General features: G+C 39.4%; 1 protein-coding gene across 2 annotated transcripts in view; it reads right to left on the bottom strand.

The window, feature by feature from the left end:
* The window catches only part of doc2b (double C2-like domains, beta), a 228462-nt gene that overhangs the window by 154970 nt on the left and 46104 nt on the right, over positions 1-27388 (bottom strand). For both annotated transcript variants that reach the window (XM_079872550.1, XM_079872551.1), the window contains exons 7-8: positions 10801-10899; positions 10255-10422 (exon numbers count right to left, since the gene is read on the bottom strand). In XM_079872550.1, the coding sequence (XP_079728676.1) occupies positions 10255-10422; positions 10801-10899 (267 nt within the window). The remainder of the gene's footprint in view (positions 1-10254; positions 10423-10800; positions 10900-27388) is intronic.

A 27388-nucleotide genomic window follows, 5' to 3' on the forward strand; every position in this document is an offset into this window, starting at 1 on the left:
TCATAATGTATTTTGTCAAGTCATAGTATGTTGTACATGTGTGCTGAGCAGAGATCTGGGATGAGCTATATTTTGTTTAGAGGTATGTGTGCAATGTAACACGTTCACTGAGCAGAGATGTTCCACTAATGATGATACTTCAGTTTGTATGTTCTTTTCAAGGAAAGGAATGTTTCAACTGATGCAAATGTACAACAAATGGATACACTGAGAAATAGTTTCTTAATATGGAAAGTGGATTGTACCATGTGTATGCATGAGGTATACATTCCATTTTAAATATAAACAACATGTTTTTCTACCTTACAAGGAAGTTGTAAGTCCCAGAGTGGTGTATATAAGCTCAATCTTACAGTACCACCTCAGAGAAACAGAGGCATGATGGGGTGAGAGGAAAGAGAAACACAGAGGCATGATGGGGTGAGAGGAAAGAGAAACAGAGGCATGACGGGGTGAGAGGAAGGAGAAACATAGATAAACCATTACAGCTGGCATGATGGGGTGAGGAAATAGAGAAATGGGGAACAGAGAAATCTGGAATGAAGACCTCCTCACCTATAGCCTTATTCTTATATGCCTGTTTATCTCGGTCTGATACATGTATAAAAATAATAAATAGAAATCTCTTGGCAAAAGTAACTGGTGTAGCTTCCGTGATTCAACCATAACGGGGGAAAGCATGATTTTCAAATCTACAAGGTTTGAGCTACTCTTCCTCTCTCCCGCTGAGGATGATGACGATACCGGATCCTCCTCATCCAGCATGCAAAGCCCGTCTGCGGCTAATCATAAGAGACTAGAGTCATTAATTATGAAACTTCCCCTTTCCCTTTCTCCCTTAACAAAATGACAGTAGTTTCCCACTGATCAGATGCTTTACGGTTATATTAGCTGCCTGTCTAGTTATCTCCCTGTTGTGTTCTTGTACTCTGAATGGATTGTGGGTGTTGTTGCGGGATTGTTAGCGGGGTCCTGATGATGAGGCAGCGTGGCAGTGCAAGCCTGTCATGGCTTTGAAAGGAGGGAATGATTTAATTGATCCAATTTTTAATGCATGAATCATGCGGATGAGTCTCGCACAGGGGGCAGTCTTTCTGAAACGCCTGGTTTTGCAGGAGAATCATTCATCTTGCTTAGAGTGTCAAGAAGACCCTCATTTCAGCATAGGTCAGTTCATATCATAGTTTTGAAAAACGCGAAAAGTCGTTTCAGAGTGGAGGGAGGATGGGGTGATGGGTACGAACAATTATAAACCTTATTAGCATGGCTCATGAATATTAATCAGAGGTCATAATGTTTGCCCAGTTGTCAGGGGGTTTATTTACCTTTTCTCTTTTTTTAACTAAAGTGATTTACAGATTTTTTCAGCGAAGCAGTCACAGCCATGCTTCAAATAAAACATGACTATTGACCAATCAGCATCAACGACTGGAACTATCCATTTTATTAATTATTATATTATATCATAATATTCATTATACTTTTTAATAAATGTATTTTAATTAATCTTCTAAGATCACGATACATTGCAAATAAACTTATCTATAATTTGAAGCACAAATACATGCTGAGCTGTTTGCAGACATATTTATTACATAATATTATATTTTATGACATTTTATTATATTATATACTTTATATTATACTTTACATTACATTATACATTACAAATACACGCATTTTTTACACACATCTGAAACTTAATGCACAAATATTCTGAGCTACACTGAAGAAAATTATAAACGCAACACTTTTGTTTTTGCCCCCATTTTTCATGAGCTGAACTCAAAGATCTAAGACCTTTTCTATGTACACAAAAGGCCTATTTCTCTCAAATATTGTTCACAAATCTGTCTAAATCTGTGTTAGTGAGCACTTCTCCTTTGCCGAGATAATCCATCCACCTCACAGGTGTGGCATATCAAGATGCTGATTAGACACAATGATTATTGCACAGGTGTGCCTTAGGCTGGCCACAGTAAAAGGCCACTCTAAAATGTGCAGTTTTATCACACAGCACAATGCCACAGATGTCGCAAGTTTTGAGGGAGCGTGCAATTGGCATGCTGACAGCAGGAATGTCCACCAGAGCTGTTGCCCATGAATTGAATGTTCATTTCTCTACCATAAGCCGTCCCCAAAGGCGTTTCAGAAAATTTGGCAGTACATCCAACCGGCCTCACAACCGCAGACCACGTGTAACCACACCAGCCCAGGACCTCTACTTCCAGCATCTTCACCTCCACGATCGTCTGAGACCAGCCACCCGGACAGCTGCTGCAACAATTGGTTTGCATAACCAAAGAGTTTTTTCCCCATCTGTCAGAAACCATCTCAGGGAAGCCCATCTTCATGCTCGTCGTCCTCATCGGGGTCTCGACCTGACTGCAGTTCGTCGTCGTAACTGACTTGAGTGGGCAAATGCTCACATTCGATGGCGTCTGGCACTTTGGAGAGGTGTTCTCTTCATGGATGAATCCCGGTTTTCACTGTACAGGGCAGATGGCAGACTGTGTATGGCGTCGTGTGAGTGAGCGGTTTGCTGATGTCAACGTTGTGGATCGAGTGGCCCATGGTGGCGGTGGGGTTATGGTATGGGCAGGCGTATGTTATGGACAATGAACACAGGTGCATTTTATTGATGCCATTTTGAATGCACAGAGATACCGTGACGAGATTCTGAGGCCCATTGTTGTGCCATTCATCCACGACCATCTCCTCATGTTGCAGCATGATAATGCAAGGCCCCATGTTGCAAGGATCTGTACACAATTCCTGGAAGCTGAAAACATCCCAGTTCTTGCAGGGCCAGCATAATCACCGGACATGTCACCCATTGAGCATGTTTGGGATGCTCTGGATCGGCGTGTTCCAGGTCCTGCCAATATCCAGCAACTTTGCACAGCAATTGAAGAGGAGTGGGACCAACATTCCACAGGCCACAATCAACAACCTGATCAATTCTATGCGAAGGAGATGTTTTGCACTGCGTGAGGCGAATGGTGGTCACACCAGATACTGACAGGTTTTCGGACCTCTTAAATAGAAGTAGTTCAATTTGTTAACACGCTCAGAGTAAGAATGGATGAATGGGAGTTTGATTGCAAGACAATCAGTGTCATACCACGTTTCAAACAATCCTCAGTCATGATCTCCATAAGTCAAGAAACCTAATTTGTTGCACACAAATATTTGAAAGGCTTTTGTCACTGATTGAAAGGCCGCTGCTCTATCAGCATCAAGGAAGCCATGCAACATCTTAGTGTCTTTTCACCATTTAGATGAACACCCACAACCGATGTTTCAAGGAATAGCATAGCTGATGTTAGACTAGCACTATACTGGATGAAAACATCACTTCCTGATCCAATGTCACACCAATACTGATTTAAAATGAAGACGACAAAAAAAAACAGGTTAAAAAAAAATTGCCTTTAAAATCACATGCCAAAATTTGCCAAGATCACCTCAGACCTTGTGTTGGTATCAGAAATGGTGAAGAGAAAATATTACACAAGAGTTAGTTCCAGCTCACATTCTCTGTTCCAGACACGATGACAGTTTGATGCTTTGGCTTCTTTTGGAACCATTTTCATTGCCGGAGAAGAAACATACAAGATAACTGGCCAATTTTTGTCTTTAACATACGTTTTTCAAAATTAATCTCTTGTTTATTGCACATTTATATAAAAGTAATAGCCTCACAGTCTGTGTTGTTGGTCTAAATATCAGCATGGCCAAAGGCCGAATCTCAGCCATGCTGATAGCGCACTGAGAAGCCCTACAAGTGGATGACCTAGTTAGTGACTAGCACAGACAAGGCTGGAGAGGGATGTGTTTGGCAGTGGTATGTAGAAGCTTTGTAGACAATCCCTTTGTAGAGCTTTGATGGAATTCGGTATCAAGGGAGAGAAGAGGAGAAGAGCCATCCACAGCACTACAGAAGATCCAGCAAGAGCATATAAATGGCTCTGGATCAAGTGGAGTATTGCTGCTAGAGAACAATCACAGACTTATCCAGCAGCCGCCTTTTACAGTTCCTCCTGAACCAAAACAATGAGCTTATGCTGCGTACATGCCATGTATTAATTATCGATCTGAAGGAAGGGTGGGATCTAATGCTTTCAAAGCTAGCTTGCTATTGCTAGCCTCTCCGAAATTGCCTACCCTACCTTTAAACTTCAGAATGAGTCAACTATGCCCATCTATATCTAGCTAAAATATCCAGTGAGTACATTAAAGGTCAACCATTGCATCCATAAGCTCCAACTAATGTATGGGAGGCAGAAATTCACTTCTTACTGGCAAGCTGGGCTCAAACAGCCACTATCCAGAAATATAATGCATGGGAGTCAAGTGAGTTAGAAACTGAAGAGAAAAATCAATCAAGGTTTGACAACATGGAACAAAAAAGTATAATTTTCTTAACTCTGAGTGCAATGTTTAGCCATGCAAAAATTAATGTTTTCCTTTCACCATGAATTCCACTGATCATTCATCATTTTTTAGAGCCACTGCCAATAAGCATAGTTTGGTCTTTTGTGCATCTACAATGAAATAATAGAGAGTGATGACTCTCAATTGAGCCAAGGATGATGAACCTAGATGAACGTAAGCAGCTAAGTGGGAAGGAAAATGAAAAGAATCAAAAGCAGAAATGTCAAGGTAGATTAAATGAAGTGACATGATGAGTAGGCGGTGAAAAATGGCTTTGGGTGTCAGAGCAGATGAAGAGTTATAGAGGCTGTTTCAAAACTAAGATCAACTCAATGCCACAGTTATATGTGCTGCTTTGAATGGCTACATTCACACAAATCAGGGTTTGAGACTGACAACCTTATTTACTCCTGAATTGCCATCATACAGGAGCAGATCAGTAAGTCATGGCAACATATGTTTTATATTACTTTAACTCATCAAAATAAGTTATTACTTTTTTTTTTTTTAAATGTTACACAAGATTCAGCTCAAGTCAGTCAAGTCTCAGTTAAATATAATTTAAGTTAAGGGTGTCAGTTCACTTAAAGAATGTGGTGTCAATCTTATTTATGACCAAACTGTAACTAAGTAATTTGGAGTAATTTGGACTTATATCTCGCAATTCTGAGTTTATAACTCACAATTGACTTTTTCCTCAGAATTGTGAGATAAAAAGTCGAAATTACCGATTTATTTTTTTATTCTGTGGCAGAAACAAGGTTCCTTGGAAAAAACAATTAAATGGAAAAAAAAGTTTAAAGCTTAGATTATTAGAAACCATGGAATATTACAATATATCCTTTAAAACGACAAAGCTTAGGTTTCACAGAAACATTAATCACCACATGCAGAATAATAAAAGGATACTCTCACAATGTGACACTGTAAGATCCTATATGGGGCAACAAAGTTGTACATTTGGTAATTTAGATTCAGGTTCATATGTGCTCCATTTTCACCATTTATATGTCGACAATTATGGAGGAGTATCTTTGAACCTGAAAAATATTACATTCCTATTATTATAACTTGAGGTGGAAATTATGTGGTGTCATTTCAGTTGTGACCTTTTCTTGTTCAATCCATATTTTACTCTAAAATATGCTGGGGTGGAAACCAGAAGAATGCAGTGGCAAAATGAACTACTTTACCTTTAATATTCAAAATAATGTGTGGAATCATCATACACCCACTTAAAAATGGTGTGTATGAATGGTTTATTTAACTGGCATTTAAAATACAATATCTGAGATGCTGAAATGTTGAGAACTAATATTTATATTTATTGTTCAGCGGACCGTCTTGCCATAGCGCCTATAAAAATGTGCATGTTGTGACAATTGCATCAGCAGATAATTACATCACAGCTATTCTGAGAGAGATGTAATTTGCCTACTCGCTAGAAAGAAAACCGAAAGACTGAAACTATATTCTCAGTAAACCTCTTAATAACATGTCTCTCTTTCTTGAATTTCCCACCGTTTTAAACACACAATGATGTTTATGAAGGTAAGCGAAACAAAACAAATCAGCCAGGAGGGAAATAGACTGGACACACGGCACATTAGCGGAGAGCTGGAGACAATGGAGAGAGGAGGGGACACGGGTCATTTCTGTCATCTCACTGCCTCTATTACAGTGTGTTGCTGGTGCTTGTTTACAGAGAGCTTTTACATGTCAGAGGAGAACAGAGGAATTGGCCATCCAATTATGAGCCAGAGTAAATCATTTGACATTTCAGATTTATCATGCATTGTGATAAAAGATGTTAGATCTTAAAATACTGGGAGCCGTTTGAAGAAAGCATCAACAATGTTGGAGTCACATTTATTATGGGAGTTAATGTGTCACCAATCAAGAGAATAGTTTTTGAAAGTCTCTTGGGCTCACTAAGAATGCCTTTATTATTTCAACAATACAGTAAAACAGTAATAATATGAAATATTACAACTGAAAATATATTTTTTCAATTCAATATATTTTAAAATGTCATTTATTCCTGTGATGGCAAAGCTACATTTTCAGCATCATTACTCCAGTCTTTTCTTCAGTGACATACAATCCTTAAGAAATCATTCTAATATGTTGATTTGTCGCTCAAGAACCTTTCTTATTATTATCAATGTTGAAAAAAAGTTTTGAAAGTGAAAAACAACTAAAATAAGAAGGTTAAAAAAACACAGACACAGGCCTGACCTTGAATGAAAAAACATATCGAATTAAATATTACATTTTGATGTAGAAGACAAAGTTTTTTCGTAAAACCAATAATCTGTGTTTTATTTACAACTTTGAAAAATCATTTTTGCAGAGTGAAGATAACACAAAAGATGATATTTTGAAGAATGTTGGTAACCAAACATTTCTGGTGACCAGTGAAGTCCATTGTATAAAAAACACTGACACATTTATTCACATGTTCTTCAGAAGAAAGAAAATTGATTTGGAACAACATGAGGGTGAGTAAATAATAATTGAATGTATTTTACATTTTTTTATAACTTTTGTGAGACACTGTGTTATAACCAGACGTGATGTAATGAGATTCAAGCGTCAAGCAATTTGTCTGTCCACACCAGACGCGACGCAACAAAATCAATCAAAAATCACAGCATGTGGGCGGAGTCTCTTTTCAAGCGCACTGCACTTGCAACAAAATGGAATTGTTATAAAAATAAAATAAATCACACTACTTTAACATTATTAAAAATACATACTTAGTGAATGACCAATCTTTGTCATAGAATATGGACGTAGTGTCTGATGTCACCCATAGGTTTCTGAAGAGCATTTTTTAAGCCAAAAGTGTGCAGAGCCGGCAGTCGCCATCTTGGCAGCGCGTCACTCCCAGATAACCAAAAATGGGCAAAGAGGCGGGACGTGGGTGGAGCTAAGGTGCCTGGTTGCTGAAACCATGCCCGCCTAGCTCGATGTGATCAAGTTAGCTCAGGCTAAGGAGCTAAAGCTATACGCTACTGGCAGTACCAGTAAAGTTCATGTTTTTGCCCTTTGAAATAGTTAAAAGACATAGCTAAAAGTGAGAATATGTGTATCGTTCGTGATGCTGTATTATTCTGTTAGTTAAAAATGTATTATGCAGTAACTTACAATATTGCTCTGAGCGTGTGCAAGTGATTCATGCGCATATATGTAAGACAGCGCGGCATCGCACGTCAAGTTTGTAGAGAGCTTTATTCAGTCCATTTAAAATTCTGATTTTGACCGCCTCTCAAATGGGTCAAACCATAGATATTACCTAAGAAGTTAAAATGTGCTTGAAATCCGCACTCATTCAAGGATGTGCATTTATTGCATGGACGGAGAAAGCACTGACACTTGCAGGATTTCATCTGACGGTATGCGCACAAAGGTTTTTTTGTATTTAACACTAAAAAGTTAAATAAGCATATATAGTCTATCTGCTCCGTGAGAGCAACGGTACCGCAGAACGAGTGTAGCCTCTATACCTATAGACGTTTTTAAATCTGAAAACTCCAAAAAGCAACAAAATTGTCAGACATCCATGAGTGCATGTTCACAGAGGAAAACAACTGGAAAACAGCGCTGGTTGTTCTCTCGACAGAATATGCTAATCAATGTCTAGAAGATAACTACACATCAGCTACATAAATTAATCAACTAACCATTCAGAAATGTCCAGTAGCATTCTACGTCACTTCTTGAGTCTCTCCATCATTGACTCCGTTGACATCATCTGACTCCGGTTTGAACAATAAAAGGCTAAAAGTTTTTGAAATTTTCAGTGCATGTCTGTGTGAGGTAAAAGGACACAAGCTCTTGAAGCTCCGCCCCCTGTGCTGGGAGCAGCAGCTCATTTGCATTTAAAGGGACAGACACAAAACGGTGTGTTTTTGCTCACCCTCAAAAAGGGACAACTTTAACATGCTACATAAAAATATCTGTGGGGTATTTTGAGCTAAAACTTCTCTGGGGACATCAAAGACATTTTTTACATCTTGTGAAAAGGGCATTATACCACCCCTTTAAGTCAAGAGGAAGAGAGAAAGCTTCAAGCAAAAGAAAATGTTTAAACTTCTACTTTTGCTAAAGACTCTGACTGAGAGACCCCAAAATTGGTAAGGGAATTATACAGGTCCACCAGAATCAGTGAGCCAAATTTGACAACTTTCCTTCAAATGGTTCTGAGGACTGCCATAGACTCCCAGCCAGAAGAGTAATAAAAAAGAATGGAAAAAAAAAAAAAAAAAAACAGCAGGGACACGCAACTTTAGTGCTTGGCCCGTAACTATGACAGTAAAAGGCTTTAATTTGGTTCCCTTTATGTTGTGCAATGACATTTGAAAGTTTTATCTATAATACAGAGGGCAGGAAGAAAGACTGCCTCATGCTATGCTTGCAGAAGCCTGTGAAGAGGCAACGTAGGGGAGAGTTCTTATCTCTGAAAGTGAGCGGGACGAATTGGAGAGCGCTCGAGCAAGTCGCACAATATCATTACAATAATGAGGGCTATTTGTTTTTTTGTTTTTGTTTTTTTTTTACCAGTGAAAGTGGGAATTTAGTTTCCTTTAGGCAGAGAACAGAGATACAGAGGTGGACAATGAAAGCAGCTAATGATGAAAGACACATGAAAAAGCTGTTTGTTCTCTGACAAAATGATACTTGAGACAAACACACAAGACAGATCAAACCTGAAAAATACAAGGGTCATACTATGGGCAAATAAGAGCGACAGAGGATTCTTAAACATCTTAGAAAACCATTAAGCTGCCATCTTAAACCAGAATCCTGGTTAAAACATCACACTCAGTTTGTGGACTATGAGTAAATCAATAAATTTGACCACATTGCTTTTGTGATTATGCTTTTCCCTGTCAATATGTACGATGTTACCATGTTTAAATCCATAAATCCATCCCCCAGGATTCCACAGATTTTGTAAGCAAAGAAAGAGTCTGGGCCTGCTAATGAGTAAAGGCTGCAAAACACTGACACTTGCCAGGGCATTCATGTCCCATGGTAAATTTAGTAACATGAACAACATATACAAGTAAAATGTTACATTATCTAAAGGAAATTGTTTGCCTATTCAAAACTCAAAGTCTCAATGTTAGCGTGCTTTGGGAGTTGCTATGTGGTTTCTGAAGTTTTCGGAGTGGTTTTTTAAGTACATTGCTATGTGGTTGCTAAGCTGTTCTGGGTAGTTGCTTACTAGCACAAGACACCAAGGGCCCACACGAAGGTCCCTAGATATGGCTCAATTCTTGACTTTGACTATGAGGGGAAATGTGTGTGTGTGTGTGTGTGTGTGTGTGTGTGTGTGTGTGTGTGTGTGTGTGTGTGTGTGTGTGTGTGTGTGTGTGTGTGTGTGTGTGTGTGTGTGTGTGTGTGTGTGTGTGTGTGTGTGTGTTCCCACAACACAAGGATAGTAATAGCAGAAAATGTTGATCTTGTGGGGACATTTTCTGCTCCCCATGAGGAAAATAGCTTACAAATCATACTAAATTATGTTTTTTTGAAAATGTAAATATAAAGAGAGTTTTCTGTGATGGGTAGGTTTAAAGTTAAGGTATAGAATATACAGTATTAAAAAAAAAAAATCATTATGTCTATAGAAAGCCATAAAACATGGAAACCCAACATGTGTGTGTGTGTGTACCTAACATATTTTGGGGACAAATCTGTACCCAGAAGTGAGCTAAATCTGACAAAACCTTGTTGACAATCTTGATCTGACAATCCCCAATTGTACAAAATAGTATAAAAAAAGTGTGTGTGTGTGGGGGGGGCACTCACTTAGTAAGGGTCGACTATGGTCCATAACGTCTTCCTCCAGACCCGGGTTGAAACTGCAGCTGCTTCGATCGCTAACCAAGCTGGAAGGGCTTTCCATGTGAAAGCTGGTTAGAGTTTGACTGGTGTTACTGGACAGCAGGGGTGTTTGCACTTGGCCTCCACTCGATTCTGAGTGAAAAGACTTTCACAATCAAAAACATTCAAATCAAAAGAAAATTCTAAATTCAAATTCAAAGTTTAGCTGAAGAGGGGAGTGTTTAAGGGAAATGTATATGGAAAAAGTCATCTTTTTAGAGTCCCATGCTATAGACATTAGTAGCACACTTATTACACAAAGCAGTTATAAAGGCAAGCTTTTGTTCAACTTAGTGGGTTTTTATTCCAAAAAATGTGTGTGCATCAAGCTGTAAAACAAAACTGAGCTTTAGGGGGATTCACGTTTTCTGTGAAACACGGTAGATCTAAGAGATAGAGTTGTATAAATTCGTACACGTTTATGTGAGTAGGTGGGAGTGTTTGTGTGAATTTCTAGGAGGCATGTGTTACCGGAATCTCTCCTTTGATCGGTCTCGGACATGAAGGTCTTCCTGTCACTGCTGCATTCACTGAGCTCGGCATCACTGCCATCGCTTTCACTTACGTAAACTTTAGAGAGAGAGAGACAGGGGAGAGAAAGACAGAAAGACAAAATGTGAGAGAGTTAATAAAAGAGAAGAAAAACAACAACAGTGGGTGATACAAGATAAAAAGCATAGTGTTGTATAAACACAAGGATATATAGAGGTCTGTATGAACATTAAAGGGATAGTTCACCAAAAATGTAAAATTATGTCATCATTTACTCACCATCAAGTTGTTCCAAACCTGTATGAATTTCTTTCTTCTGCTGAACACAAAAGAAGATTGAAGAATATGGGTAACCAAACTGCTCTTGTTTTCAGCAGAAGAAAGAAATTCATACAGGTTTAGAACAACTTGATGGTGAGTAAATGACAATTTAAATTTTTTTGGGTAAACTATCCCTTTAAACATAGACTGAAAGACACTGTCCACTATCAAATATCACTAACACTGATAAATAAACAGTCTAAGGTAAGGCTATTAAACAGCAGTCCCAAACTAGTTTTGTTAATAAAATAAAGTTAGTTAAGTTGATATGAACCACCACATTCATTAAAAATATGGAAAAAAAACAGTGAAAATAGTGGTATTTTGGTTTAAGGTTACAGCAACTCCTGTTACCATGATAAATACACAATACTAACATGATCTGTTAATGAAACATAAGGACACTGATTCTAATTAATAGAATAAGCATGCAAATCCTTCCCATCAAACACACAACTTACTAGTTATGTAATTTATTGGTATTTTTGGTAATTTAGTAAAAAGTTACAAGAGCATGCTCTTAATTTCATTTATTCTTTTCATATAGTGAAGTGATACACAGTGTGCACTTGCATATTAGCATGCACAATTAAGGAGTAAGAGCCGAGAGCACAGTATACTGAATATACTAAGCGAATATTGAGTAAGGACAAAGCATTTTTCTCAGGCACGCTTTACTTAAACTGCATCTGACAGAAGAGCAGAGTTCGTGTACCATTCAAAATAAAAGTCTTGCATCAGAAGAACATTTAGAATTACGTTTTTTGTTGTCGTTGTTTCTTTGACTACACACTCTGTGATCCACTCAAAAGGTCTTGCAACCAGTTGAGAAACGCTGTTCTGCAGCACAGTGACATCAAGTACATGAATGCATTCATTCTGAAACAATCTGTAAAACGGCTCATGGCAGCACGAGAAGGTAAATTGGAAAAAAAGCAGAACAGAGGCATGGGTACAGAGAGACAAAAAATGAGTGTGCCTCTACAGTAATATCATTCACTTCTTCACTTCACTGTTTCTCCTTTCATTTTCTGAGCAGAGGCAGGTAAGGATACCCTGAGGAACTTCTGAGTGGCTTCAAGTGGACATGGACCTTGAGACTGTCTTTCCAAAGCCTTCATCATCCCAGCAGCACATGCTTGCCCCCGATCAGCGGCTTGAGCCCAAGCTGAAAATTAATATTTTTATCGGAGAGAGAAAAGGCAAGCTTCGGATCAGCACCATTCTGCCTTCCAATTTGCTGCACCCCATCTGCCATGGTTTCAATCACAGAAAGGAGGATGGAGTGCTGTGGTATGTGTGAGCAAGAAAGAGAGAGAGAGAGAGAGAGAGAGAGAGAGAGAGAGAGAGAGAGAGAGAGAGAGAGAGAGAGAGAGAGAGAGAGAGAGACTCTCTTTCTCTCATTCTCTATACCACCCACCTTTCCAATCTGCTATGATGAATACGGCTATAGAGCAGCAAATTCTGTCGTCATGCTGAATAATTGTTACACACACAGGTTTGTTTGCCCTGATCTACTGTTTAAACCATCAAAACACTTGGGTTTATAGTGTATTTGTGCATGCATTTTCATGTTTACCAAAAAAAAAGTGTGTGTGTCATGGGGAAGGGGCTAAATATATTTTACAAAAGTATTTGAGACAAATCTAACAGAGATTAAAAAAGTGTGCATGTTTTTTACTGTGTATGAATGCAGAAAATGTATAACTGTAGCCTATATGTTTTCATTGAACATTGATGGATTAACACATTTTGTGGGAAAATAAATAATTAAAGTGGTTTTGCTTAAAAATCTTATGAGATGGAGATGGAGGCCTTTTACCTCAAGAGTGGGACAGAGCAAAGAAAAGCCAGTATTGATACAAATACTTTAGGTAAAGTATTTTTTGCATAACATATAAGTTAACACTTTTTCAAATCAATCACAATCACAAAATGTAATATGGTAAAAATTAGTACAAATAATTATGATATTTTATGATATGATAACATTAATATCTAATTTTTAAATATAATAGTTTCATTATAAATATGGTGATTATCTATTAGATGGACACCTACTGTACTTAATAAATGATATTAAACATCTGAATCTAACTATGTCATGTCACCAAGAGAAAAAAATATTATCATGTAAATTATTGTGCCTTTTAGGGATGCCACAATTCTCAATATAATATTGAACCGTTCGGTACGACATCCACGGTTCAATACGCGCTTATGAATTGCGGTTTTTTCGGTTTTACGTTTAAATAATTTATTTCTCTCCGAATTGACTCTTTGTGTGTGCCTGTAAGTCTACGAGCTGATAAGGAAATTCCCCGCGAGTAAATATTCAATCACTATGCTCTAAAGTTAGGGGGCGCTTAACCATCATTCCACACTTTAACATGGCAAGCGGCGGTGAAGTGAGGCTACAGTACGAGGAAGCGCCGGCGTCTTTCAAATCCGTGGTGTCGGGACATTTCGGTTTTGCCGTTGAGTATAGTGCCGAGGAAGAAAAAACGGTAAACAATAAAAATAACTGTGTGCAAGCATTGTTATACACGTGTAGCCTACTCAAACAGAAACACTTCCAACATGACTGCACATCTGCGGCACCATCACCCAGCAATATCACTGTCTGAAGGCACAAATATGTTTATTTGAAATGGTCAATTTAAAGGGGTCGCACACCGAACGCGCAGCGCCACGTCTTTTAAATTCGAACACATTATTCTCTATGAGTGTACGTAGCGCTACACACACCGTTGGCGCCTTTCGGCGTCTGTCCGCGGCGCCCAGCAACGGCTCAGGACCGTGTTCAAAATCCTGCCGCGCCACAGAGCGCCATCTACATAGTTTTACATTAAATGTACATTTATTTGTCTCAAATCGTCGTTCATGTATATACTGACTTCACCCTGTGCTGCAATATACATTTAGTTTTACATTCATTCACAGAAATCAGCTGCTTGAATGAAAATTGCTGATGTTATCGGATTTTCAGGTGATATTGTCATTCATTCAGTTAACGGACGCTCTGAGGTAAAGTGTTCAGACTGCAGACTTAGCAACGATTGTATTGTACAGTACAATCATAAGATAGTACAGGCATTATCTTAGTTTCATAATGTCCTTATAAACATAACAATATTGCTGGCCATAAACTGAGAAAGTGCGCGTCCGGTGTGCGATACCTCGAGTTGTCCTAGACTGACCCCCTTTATGTTTACTAAAATGTAGGCCTATGTTTATTTTCAAAATTTAGGAATTTGTGTGTTCCCCAGTTTACATGGGCTACCAGCAGCTGTGAGATGTCAGTGTTAATTGTATATTATACAATACACTAGGAACTAGTGGACTTTGCTTAGCTTTTAAGTAAAATAAAGGAGTATTGCAATAAATCGTTTTTATTTTTTTTCTCCTTAACCTCTTACTGTTCCTATTGCCTAAGCACAGAATAACAAAAAAAACACTCTTATGTGTCAAGCCATCAGAACCGAACCGAACCGAACCGAAAACCGTGGTTAAAAAACCGAGGTATGTATTGAACCGTGGGCTAACTGTATTGTTGCATCCCTAGTGCCTTTAGCCCCAACAGCAAGGGCACTTTTTACCCCAAATACCATCATTTCAAAATCGGGCTGATTTCATGTAATTTGAAGCCGACATTACAGTGCTGTGCTGTTCAAAAACCAAGTAATCCCTTGGTAGAGGAAAATAAATATCTTAACACTTAAATGCATACCTGAGGTCTTTAGTCATTCACTACCCTCCTCCTCATTCATTTTTTTAAAGTTAGACATCAACCTTCTTATTTTTCCTTAATCAGTTGATTATAAACAATATAACAAGAAAAAAATTAACTATAAAAGAATGTCTGTTTTTTCATAAATGATTTGTGAAAATTGTATAGGGTCGCTAACGACCCGAGGTGTGTAACAGTGTTAGTACAGCATACTTTTTATGCAATTCACCTTTATTCCACAAAGTGGCAATGTCTGATAGACAATGATGAAGTGACGTTTCACTAAAATAGGAAGTATCATCAGCAAAACTTGAAATGGCTCAGCGATTTACTGCAGAACAAGTACTGAATCAAATTACTGACAATCAAATATTACTGTCACTGTCACTTGATGGTGGATCTGGTGAAGAAGCTATAAGCGATCAAAATACTGATTTTGAAGATGTTGAAAATGATAGTTTTGAGAATATGAGCCAGATGCTGAATGCACTGGGAAATGAGCTCAAACGAGGACCGTGATTATGGTATAAAACATCTGCTTAAACTGAACCCTTCCAAGCTCCAAAACGTAACAATATATCCTTTATTTAATTCTTCTGTAATTGTTTCTCTAATATCAGGAGAGTTTTATATTATCGCGACAGGAAGAGATCCATCTGTGTTAGATATAGTTCATTGTCGCTTAAGACCCGAACAGCCTATATGTAATGATTGGCGAAACATTCATGCATTTAAGGGTTAAACCGTCAGAACTAAGGTGATTGCTTGTTTAAAGTTGGCATGAAACAGAAGTTGTGATAGTCTTTTCTTTTAAATTGTGACAGTGAAATGGCTTCTCGAACAAGAAAAAATAAAATAAAAGCGGGACTTGATTTTGCCCATCAAGAATTGATTGGATGGTTGTGGTTTGCTATTGGTGGATCTCATGTGAGTGACAGGTTGTCCCGCCCTCACGCCAGTAAACATGTAATCAGAGAAGAGAAGTGATGTTGCTGCAAGAGGGAGGGGAAGATATTTTGATTAAAGAATATGAGGGCACATTAATTAAAAAAAATTATGATGTTTACAGATAAATAATTTATTATAAAAATAAATAAATATAATATTCCAAACAAAATTAAGAATTATCCATTTTGATTTTCATGGTGACTTTAAATCAAAATGTAAGTTTTTTTAGCTCTTAGGATGAATATGTTAGCCTTAAGGTTATGAATTAGCTTGTGTGTTCCAAAACAAAGACAAAATTCGCATTTAGGAGATATAAGCATTCAAAACTTACAGTCTCTCACTTCCGCTAAAATGGATCCCAGATTTTTATGACGTCACCGCGGACTTCAGCTTCTCATCACATCTTCTGTCCAATCAAATGCTCTCTAGAATCTGAAGCGTCCCGTCCCCTATGCTATAAACAAAGCGACCGTGGCTGTACCTGACTGTACGTTTGGTAGTAAACGCATGTTCAGTGTCAGCTGCTCATGCTCATCAGTTAACTGTCGGAGTTACTGGAGTAACATATACTCTGGGATATTGTTTATTTCGAGTCGGAGTGACTGTCAGGCACATCCGAAAGCGAGTAACTTTAGAAAACTGGATCAGCGCGCCACTGACTCCGTTTTAAACTATTTAGTTCGATTTGGTGAACTGGTTCGACCGGTTCACAAAAAAAGAACCGGTTCAAAAGAACGATTAGTTCACAAACCGGACATCACTACCGTTGACACGTCACGGAGCAATATGGGTTGGAGATGTGTGTTTGGTTGCGTGTTTGGTTGCTCAAAAGAGAGTTTTATTCTGTTTGCAGAATGACATGGCTAGAATTTATTCACACTTCTAACGTTACTATTGAATCAAACGTATCATCAGCGCTCGGATTCGTTTCCATGGTGCTGTCAAGTAGACTTGCAGTCTGTGAGGTAAACTAAAACCTATTGGCTATTTGAAAAGGCGGAGGAGTCATTCAATATGTCCCGCCTTAGCTTCCTGTTTCAGTGGAAATTACGTCAACGCATCATACAAAGCTGCGCGTTTCAAGGCACTTCAGTGGGCCTTTAAGCTGCCTGCATATGGTGTTTTTAATCAGTCTGTCTGAAAACAAAGTTGTGTTTATAAGATATCGGATTAACACAGCAAGTACCTATGAGGATATCACTTTACATGTCAGCCAATCTGTCATCCTGCCTCCAGAATAAACTGCAATATGGACTAAACCTTGAAAGGTCCATTCAAAGGTCTGGCTACACAAGACGTGAATAACAGTACGTGGTTTAGTGGATCACACCCTGACGGGCTAAATCCTTCTGATGAATCAAGTATATTATACCATAGTATATTATTGCGTAACAAGACCTTTAGACTGACCGCCGGACCGCCCAGAGCCAGTCTGACTGACATGTAAAGCAATCAATCACAGTACATTTTGTTCAGCATCATGATGAAAATGAAATGTAGATGTCCCTTGAATAAATGACTATGTAAAACTCCATAGAAAACTATTCTATAGTCAATGCCACGAATTTGACAAATTTCATATACTTCTGAAAATCCAGTATTTAGTTGATCCTAATAAGTGCTCATTGTCTCAGTTGTAAACATGACAGCTTTCTTCTTCCATGAGGGGGTTTGGCGTCATGGCGGCTTTGTTTCCAGGTGGACCGTTAAAGAACGCGACGCACATCTCCCGGAAATCGTATAGAATTCAACCAATCAGATGATGACTTTGAAACTCCTGAAGTGTTTGCAATTTTTCGTGCCTTATGCATCAGAAGTTCAGCCAATAGTCCATCTCTGTTACGATGCAGAGCAGGAAGCAAGAAGCCGGATCCAAGTGCAGCAGTGTTTTTATTAAATAAACTAGAACTTTGACAAACTCAGACTTCGGAACAGAACAAAGAACATGCAACCTAACAACATCAATAACTCACAATGACTGAACTAAAACACAGGGCTTAAATACACAGACAACCAAGCTAAACAAGATAACAAGGGGGCGTGGTAAATAAGAAACACCTGGGAAGACTAATCAACATAACGGGAGACAGCTAAACATGAAAAGACAGGGGAACAACATGACAGACAAGAACAAGACACAAAACCCACACCGTGACATCCCCTATGGGCAGCTCCCGACGCCCATTAAAAAAAAAAAAAGTTCAGGAGGGCGGTGATGCGGAGGCGGTCTTGGGGGAGGGACGGAGGGCCAGGCCCGCACTGGGAACCGGGACCAGGATATAGGCGGGCCTGGGCCGTGGAGCGTGGGTGACCAGGGCGGAGCAGGACGTGCAGGCGGCCAGGGCGGAGCAGGACGTGCCGGCGGCCAGGGCGGAGCAGGACGTGCAGGCGGCCAGGATGGAGCAGGACGTGCCGGCGGCCAGGACGGAGCAGGACGTGCCGGCGGCAAGGGCGGAGCAGGACGTGCAGGCGGCCAGGGCGGAGCAGGACGTGCAGGCGGCCAGGGCGGAGCAGGATGTGCAGGCGGCCAGGGCGGAGCAGGATGTGCAGGCGGCCAGGGCGGAGCAGGATGTGCAGGCGGCCAGGGCGGAGCAGGATGTGCAGGCGGCCAGGGCGGCGAAGACCCTTCGGGGGACCACGGCGGTGAAGACCCTTCGGGCGGCCACGGCGGTGAAGACCCTTCGGGCGGCCACGGCGGAGCGGCCTTCATGATCCTGTTGCGGGAACTACTGCCCCCCCCCCAAAAAAAATCTTGGGGGCAGCTACGGGGTCATAGGCTGGAGCAGACACCGGCTCAGGAACAGACACCGGCTCAGGAACAGACACCGGCTCAGGAACAGACAGCGTGGCAGCGGCCATCTTGTCCGGAGGCACTGGCTCGGCGGACGTGACGTGAACAGTCTCTGGATCGGCAGACGTGACGTGAACAGTCTCTGGATCGGCAGACGTGACCTGAACAGTCTCTGGATCGGCAGACGTGACGTGAACAGTCTCTGGATCGGCAGACGTGACGTGAACAGTCTCTGGATCGGCAGACGTGACCTGAACAGTCTCTGGATCGGCAGACGTGACGTGAACAGTCTCTGGATCGGCAGACGTGACCTGAACAGTCTCTGGATCGGCAGACGTGACCTGAACAGTCTCTGGATCGGCAGACGTGACGTGAACAGTCTCTGGATCGGCAGACGTGACGAGAACAGTCTCTGGATCGGCAGACGTGACGTGAACAGTCCCTGGCTGAACCAGCATGACGTGGAGAGCAGGCTCAGCAGGGCTGACATGGAGCGCAGGCTCGGCAGGGCTGACATGGAGCGCAGGCTCGGCAGGGCTGACATGGAGCGCAGGCTCGGCAGGACTGGACGGGACCAGCGACGAAGGCTCTGTGCTGGACGGGACCAGCGGCAAAGGCTCTGTGCTGGACGGGCTCTGGAACAGGGACTGAGACCGGGACAGGCTGGGCAGGAGAGTCTTCTTGGCCACACGTGCTGACATCAGCGGGGAATCGGCCACGCTGGAAACCAGTCCCGGACGGCTATATAACGATCTGGTGGCTGGCTTGATGATTGGCGTGACGTGAAGAACAGGCTGAAGGGATACTGCGGGTTCACGGAGCTTCTCCTCCACGCCCACAGCAAACGACGAATCACACAGGAAAAGGGCCAGGTCGATATACCTTTTTAGCGTCCAGCCGGTATAGACCTCTGGCATCATTTGGGCGATATCCTCGTCCAGACCGCTCCGGAACAGATCCATGAGCTGGACGTCATCTAGTGACTCTAAATGGCAGCAAGCCCAGAAGTCCTTCACATACCTTTCAATGGGCTGGCCATCTTGAAATAGAGCAGCAAGGAATCTCCTTAGGGCCTGGTTGCTCACAGCTGCTGGATCCATTTGTGGTGAGTTATTCTGTTACAATGCAGAGCAGGAAGCAAGAAGCAGGATCCAAGTGCAGCAGTGTTTTTATTAAATAAACTAGAACTTTGACATAAACTCAACACATAGACTTCGGAACAGAACAAAGAACATGCAACATCAATAACTCACAATGACTGAACTAAAACACAGGGCTTAAATACACAGACAACCAAGCTAAACAAGATAACAAGGGGGTGTGGTAAATAAGAAACACCTGGGAAGACTAATCAACATAACGGGAGACAGCTAAACATGAAAAGACAGGGGAAAACCATGACAGACAAGAACAAGACACAAAACCCACACTGTGACAGTCGTCATGACGTCTGAGGCTGAGACATAGTTGCTAACATTACATAACATCCACTAGAGTTTCTTGGTCATTATTCAGATAATAGCAAAGAAAGAAAGAAAGAAAAAAAAAAACACCCACACACACCAAACTATTTTGCAAACTGAAACCTTTGAAAATGTTGAAAATGAGTTCTGACTTCTTGGATATTTCATCTGAACCAACAAAAATGAAATAAACCATAGTATTTTTATTATCTCTACCTAGACACCATGTGTAACTAAGACACCTGCAGATGATTGTCATTTCCCTCAGCCTGTTATTTACAGTTGCCTCCTGATATTCAGAAACGTTCAGTCACATTACTAGTAATGACAGCTGAGGCCAGACAACAGAATGAAGAAAAACTAACCTCTGCTAGGGGCCAGAGTACTTCGGCTGACAGTACTTCAGCAGCCAACTGAAATGTCACTAGACTTACAGTTAAAGGTCTCTGCAATTATGAAGTGATTGTTTATTTTCAGTCAAACAAGAGACAGGCATCCACAGGGCTTCAGTCATAAAGCAGATGTGTGGAGCAGATACAATTAATATGAAATTAATCTCTGTATACATCCTAACCTCTGTCTTTCTGTAACAATAAAGAATGGTTTACAGACACCATTTGATTAGGGATACTGTGTATGGAAGCTTATTATATTTCCGCCACAGAATAAAACATTTTAAAAGATAATTGCGACTTTTTCTCTCACAATTGCGAATTTACTGAGAAATTCTGAGAAATAAAGTCAGAATTGCGAGATATAAAGTCAAAATTGTGTGTTATAAAGTCAGAATTGTGAGATAAATTTGCAATTGCGAGAAATAAACTATAAATTCAGACTTTTTTCCTCAGAATTGCGAGTTTATATTTCACAATTCTGACTTCATAACACGCAATTGTGATTTTATATCATGCAATTCTGACTTGATATCTCCCAATTGCGTATTATAAAGTAGGCCAGTTTCCAAAACATTGTGTTTTCTCGGGATTATACCATTAAACATTGAATTATCCTTACTGTGTCATAAAAATATTTTATTCTAAAGAGATCTACAAACCTTGACACACAATCTATAAGAGTCCTCTCTGTAATATACATTTCTGTTTTATGGTCTCTTGTCACATGACAACAAATTGGCTTCTTGCATATTTAGTTACATAAACAGATCCTACATTGGATCATATGCGCCGTGCAAGTAAATCACACAAGTGTCCTCACGACACTGCAAAGCTTGCAGAGATTTACAACAACCAGTGACCTTTGGCGGAGACAACAGAAATGATTGCATAGTGCTGTAAATGAAATGCCTGTTTTTAAGCCAACAATGCAACCACACTTCCCTTTGGAGACTTTAGGTGTGTCCCAATCTGTGTACTTATGCACTATTCCATGGCGTTTTGTAATATACATAGTGTGAGTAGTATATTCACACAAAAACTACACATAAAAAGAGTACACTTTAAATACCTGGATGATGTGCGTGTGGACACTTCACACACTCAACTGCTTTATTTACGTAGCAGAGGCTATCAGTCTCCGATGTTGAATGACAAAATAACCTTTTTAAATAATAAAATTATACACTACACAGTTGTGCACATAGTGTTTTGCTAGACATCATCAACACTGGTCACAGAATGTCTGTTGTCAGCTCTATCAATAAGCTGGAATATATACCAAAATCTTTTGTTCCACAGTGATGTGGTGTATTTACTACATGCAGATGCTCACCTTGGTACAAGCTGCTCACAGAAACAATGACCAGTTGCGAGGTTAACTTACTTAAGCCCAAGGTATAAACCGTCATGATGACCTTCTGAACTGACAGTGTATAAATGTTCTTAAAGCCAAACTATGCATCAATAACAGCTGAATAATCTGAACCTTGAATCATACATTTGAAAATTCTTAAGGTTTGAATGTTTTTTTCCCCCCTGTAAGGTTAAACACTCTCACTCCCACATGCCCACAGGTTAAGGTTTCAGTATACTGTAGACCACTATACTCTACATGCTCAGTACTTGGCAAAAAGTGTGTAGGTGCTTATAAGATACTTTTTTAGTTCTTCTATTAGTTTCTTCTTAGTTCAGAGGGTCAATTTTTGTTCTGTTATTGTGAAGAAACTGTTGGGTAATTGTATGTGATCCTCTCTATGAAAAATCAATAAAAAATGTATCCCAAAAAAAGGCACTACAGATACACATAAATGTCACCGTATTGATAAATGAGGAAGCAGGAAACAAGAGGCTTCTGGTGCACTGATTTAGGGGAATAATTTACTTCTCCGATTTGGTATGATTAAATTAAATTCTAGGATCAATATGTGCTTAAATGAAAAACATTGTGCTACTATAGTGTGCAACTAAATTATTTACAGCCTTTAACACTTCACCACAATACCAAATAATGTATGTTTACAAGCAATAATCCTTTTGCTATGATGAGAAGAATTTGTTAATAATCTAAAAGATAGTAAATTCTTACCTCCCCAAAGGCCTTACCCAATTATACCCAGCATGCAACGTGTTCTGGGCATTTCTAGTATCATCTGAAGAATGTTTGTAATAATGATTTCCTTTTTAGGTCTTTTATTTCTAAAAAGCAGAAAAATAATCTACTCCATATCTTACTTGAGCCATCTTTTGCTTATTTGCAGCTTTTCACTAACAGGTGTTACCTCCCAATAAAGAAACCAAAGTTTAGAAATGGGTAACGTTGGTCGACAAGTCTATTAATGTGGTTCACTGCAGTCGTTTATCTAGATTTTGTGTTGTATTGAATTTTTAAGCAATGATGATTTAATTATTGTGCTAACAAAATGCTTTTTTAGACTTTCAACATGGTAAAACTCTTATAAAAGTTTTTTGATTATTATCCAATAATAATGCATTTTGCACCCCTGCATTTTGTTCCATTGCACACAACCACGTGTTTGATCATATAAAAAAAAAAAAAAAAAAACACTCCCTGAAAAATGCATCCAATCAGGTTCAGCTGAACCTGAAACCAGGCAAATTATACAGGACTATTCAGTTATTCAAGCAACCATCTGACTTTTTTTGCATTCCTAGAAAATATTCAAGCAAAACATTCACATGAGCTAAATATATTTACTCTTTTTAGAATTCTGTCTCACCAACATACACGTCATTAGAAACACATATATGGGAAACTCTCAGAGCCCATCAATATGTCACAAAATTTGTCTCTTCTCAGACAAAATGTGATCCACCGCTGTCACAGACTCCCTCGTGATCAGTAATTCTAAATAAGAGCTCATTACCCACCCGACCGGCGCATTATCATCCCAAATCTGTTATGGCTGCCAGTAGCTGGATTTTCATGAAATTCCAATGAGTTGTATTTTACAAATTTACATACGTTTAGCCTGATTAACCCACCAGAATTAATTCATGAGTATATATAAATGAGTCTGGCAGGCACAGTCCAGAGAAGCATCAATGTTGATGAAGATAAGTTGTGCTTAAGCTGTGCTTATGGCTTATGGCAGATAAGATGCATTGTAAGGTGCTTCTATTGCCAGAGTAGTTATTGGAAAATGATTTGTCAAATCAAGTAACCTTTATGTGTATAGTGCTTTTATATGATACAGATTGCTTCAAAGCATCTTTAATAAACAGGAAAATAACAACCAATAATTCAAAATCAAAATTTATAAAAATAAAAATAGTCCTGGGGGCCGGTTGCATAAACTGTTAGTAATTTTTTTTTTTTTTTTTTTTTTTAAGACTGTTCATAACCTTTTTAAGTCAGTTGCATAAAAATGTAGAATGGTCTAATTTGATACCGAAAAGTAAGACTGATTACCTCTAACTAACTGCTAGCTGATCGTAGTTCTTAAGACACAGTCTTAACATAATGGCTATGTTTATGCAACTGGCCCCTGTGGTCTTCACATTGGCATTTTTAACACTGAACCTAAAGGCAAAGGGATATGTTCAAACCTGATTGGTCGGCTTTTATGGCGTACATTTTGTGACAGAACTTACTGAACATCCAAAACAATGCCTGTTGTATGTGCGTAGAAAATGAGTACAGGAGTCAAAACAGCGGCAAGAATCCCTCCGTCACACACACAAATGAAGATCTGCTGCGAGGAGACGAGGTTCTGATGCCTGTACTCAACTGTGATGGGCAACATCAAGAATATGGCGAGAAAAAAACAGGTATGCTTGAGGCATTCTGTCCTTTTTAGGGTTGCATCTTGTGACATCATGTCCTGTTATTGGTTTGTTTACATGTCTTTGGTCCTTGTTGCGTCGAACCGCACCAGAGTTCGTTTGGAAGTGGGCCGAGACCAATCTTTTCAGGGGTCTCGGTCCGCTTGTTTGGTGGCACCAGGGTTCAGATGGCAGCTCAATCACACCAGGGTTTGTTTTAATTGAACCAAACATGCCAAGTGTGAACGCACCCTAAAATGGATGACTTTGAGTCCTAAAAAACAACTTTACCAAGCAGAAGTTTAATTTATGAAATCTCTGTTTAAATCTGAAAGCAGCTGAGCAGAACGTTTAGATAATCATCTTTCTTCTTTCTGTCGTGTCCCCCAGAGCATCTGGGACGGGAAGAGCTTCACCTGCATGTCCAATGACATCAGAGTGAGTGAAACTGCACCCAGTCTAACAATCAGCGGAACAGAAAGATATTCAGTCGAAAGTGTATCTATATCGCTCCGTTATATTTGTTGAGATGTGATGATTTTGACCTGTCAACATCAAAAGATGTTCCAGATTAAATACAAGTTAAGCTGATGAATCCGCAGAAGGTTTAATTGCAGAAATCTGATGCTTGCATCTTGTTAAAGCACTTCTTAAATTTCAATCCAATGTTTTCCATTGCACTTACAAACGGAGGGATGAGTGAGAATAATATTGTGGGAATTTAATTTACAGTAAGCCAGAGATGACTTTTATTAAATCTGTAATATTTCTTTAAATAAATTCTTCTCTGTCTCTGCAATGTTTTGTAATACTCTCTGAAAACAAGTTTTTCAACAACTGGCTTCACAAGACTAGAGCAAACATGCTCTGTTTAATCAGATTTCAACTAGATCAATACAGATTTAGTATTATTGTATCAACATTATTGCGCTTGGTCACAAAAAAAGCCTTAGAAACATTTACTCTCAGCTTGCTGAGTAAATACACTAAAAAAAAGACAGAAGGCGTATAAAATGTCCTGAAATAACTGCACAAATTCAGGTTTTGTTTTTGTCTTTTCATTATTCCACAAAGAATGTTTTACTATAGATAATATATATAGTCAACATATATGTGCTGCAGATTTAACCCTACTATTCTGTGGATCTTCTGCAGATCAATTTTATCTACACAGGGTACACAAATTGACACCACAAGCCTAAGAGCGGCAGTAAAGCATAATGATAAATTAAAAGGATAAATTCCCAAGAATGTGCTGGTCGCTCTTTTCCATGCAATTGCATTCAACAGGGACCAAATCATTCATGTAAAAAATAAATAACATAAAAAACCCACAAAAAAAAAAAAAAAAAAAAAACAAAGATGCAAAAGCACCATAAAATGGTTCATATGACTCGTACACTACATTAAAAGTTTCTGATCCATATGACAATTTGTGTGATTCATAGAAGACATTCCCCTCTAATTAGATGTTGTAACATACAAGTCAGTGAGTTGAATTAGAGAACTGAATAATTCAGATTAGTTTTGTGCACTGGATCAGCTGATTCATTGAAAAAAAAAAAGCCTGACTCAAAAGAATGATTTGTCCACTGCTTCTCTCATGAGCGCATTTTACACAAAGTTTCACACAAAGCGTTATGACTTTTATGAATCCACTACATGACTATGAAAATCTGAACATTTTAAAACACAAGGCATCATCCACAAACCAAAAATGGGGATCATACACTAATTGACTGAGGACCACAAGACTTTTGATCTTTCAACTGCTACTGCACAAAATCTGCAGAATGGCTCTGACTTTCTTCAAATAGCAACAACTCCTCCAGACTGAAAAACAAGTGGAAAAAAATGACGTAGAGTATTCCAGCATTTAGAATCAAGTGCATGATTCTTACAGACCACTTTTGGTGCTTTATAGTGCTTTTGCAACCTTTTTGAATCTTAAAAACTCTAATCCTAGTTCAATGTAATTACCATAAAGAGAAAGGCCAGCACTGAATCGAGCATGTAAAGCAGTCTTCAAAATACTCCTTTAGGCCGTGTGTATTTCAGTCGGCTGAAAACAGCAGGCGCTCTTCTGAAAACACCTGCGGGCGGTTGAGAACTTCAGCAGCACAGCGTTTTCTTGTTGTTTTTTCCCCTAGTTTGGTATATGATACAGAATATCCACATGAGTCTTACTAGTATCTGATTTCGCAAATAGTTTGTTTCTGAATATAAAAATCCTGGCAATATATGAAGTACTTGCTCTGGTCCTTGTTTTAAATGATTTTGTTGTCATCTGTTATACAAGCAAAATGTGTTGGTTGGTCAGTGTGGTATTTGTCCTCAACCTCCTCCACTGTGATTGGATGGCTGATCAAACAACAGTGAAAGAAATGAGCGTTGCATTTTACTTAAAGTTAAACATTTTTTAACTCTGCGACCAAAAAAAAAAATCACGTAATTTAAGTCTCTTCGATGATTGGTTGATATACCAAGGGAGGCTAGCCTCCTCTGCCATGTTATTTTTCTTGACACTCTTAATTGCTGAAGGTGAAACACTCAATGGTGATTGGCTCATTTTGTTTTACCAACGGAGACATAAGTCTCCGGCTATGGATTTGCCTTCCCCTTCCTTTCTCTATCCCCTCGGACTCGCGTTTTGCAGATTCGGCACATTCGGGAAAGATATGCGTGGTGAAAATTATGGTTGAAATTACAAACAAGAAATACACATTCCGAGACATTAAAAATGAATAACTGGGGTCCCATTTTCACCTCAAAATGTTGGGTAGTCTATGCGACGGACACGTTTTCCCTCCCCTGACGAGCCGCCACTGAACTCAAGAACCCTATATAGCCAAATATATACCCTATATAGCCAAATATATAGCCTATATAGCCTGAGAAGAACAAAATTCTTTGTCGAGCCTAAAATCCTGCAAAAACCTCTGAAGAACCCTTATAAGAGTGTATGTTACCGAAGGGTCAGGAAGGAGAAATTCCTAAATCAACTTGCACTTATATCTAGATTGGGTAAACCCAGCCTGATATCCCGGCAATTTGATTTCACCCTGCAGCTCAGGCTGGAAACCTGTACATTTATCTCTGCTGCTTCCTTTACAAATTTGTGGGAACCAATCACAAA

Source organism: Squalius cephalus (assembly GCF_949319135.1).
Source record: "Squalius cephalus genome assembly, chromosome: 5".
NCBI classification, from domain to species: Eukaryota; Metazoa; Chordata; class Actinopteri; order Cypriniformes; family Leuciscidae; genus Squalius; species Squalius cephalus.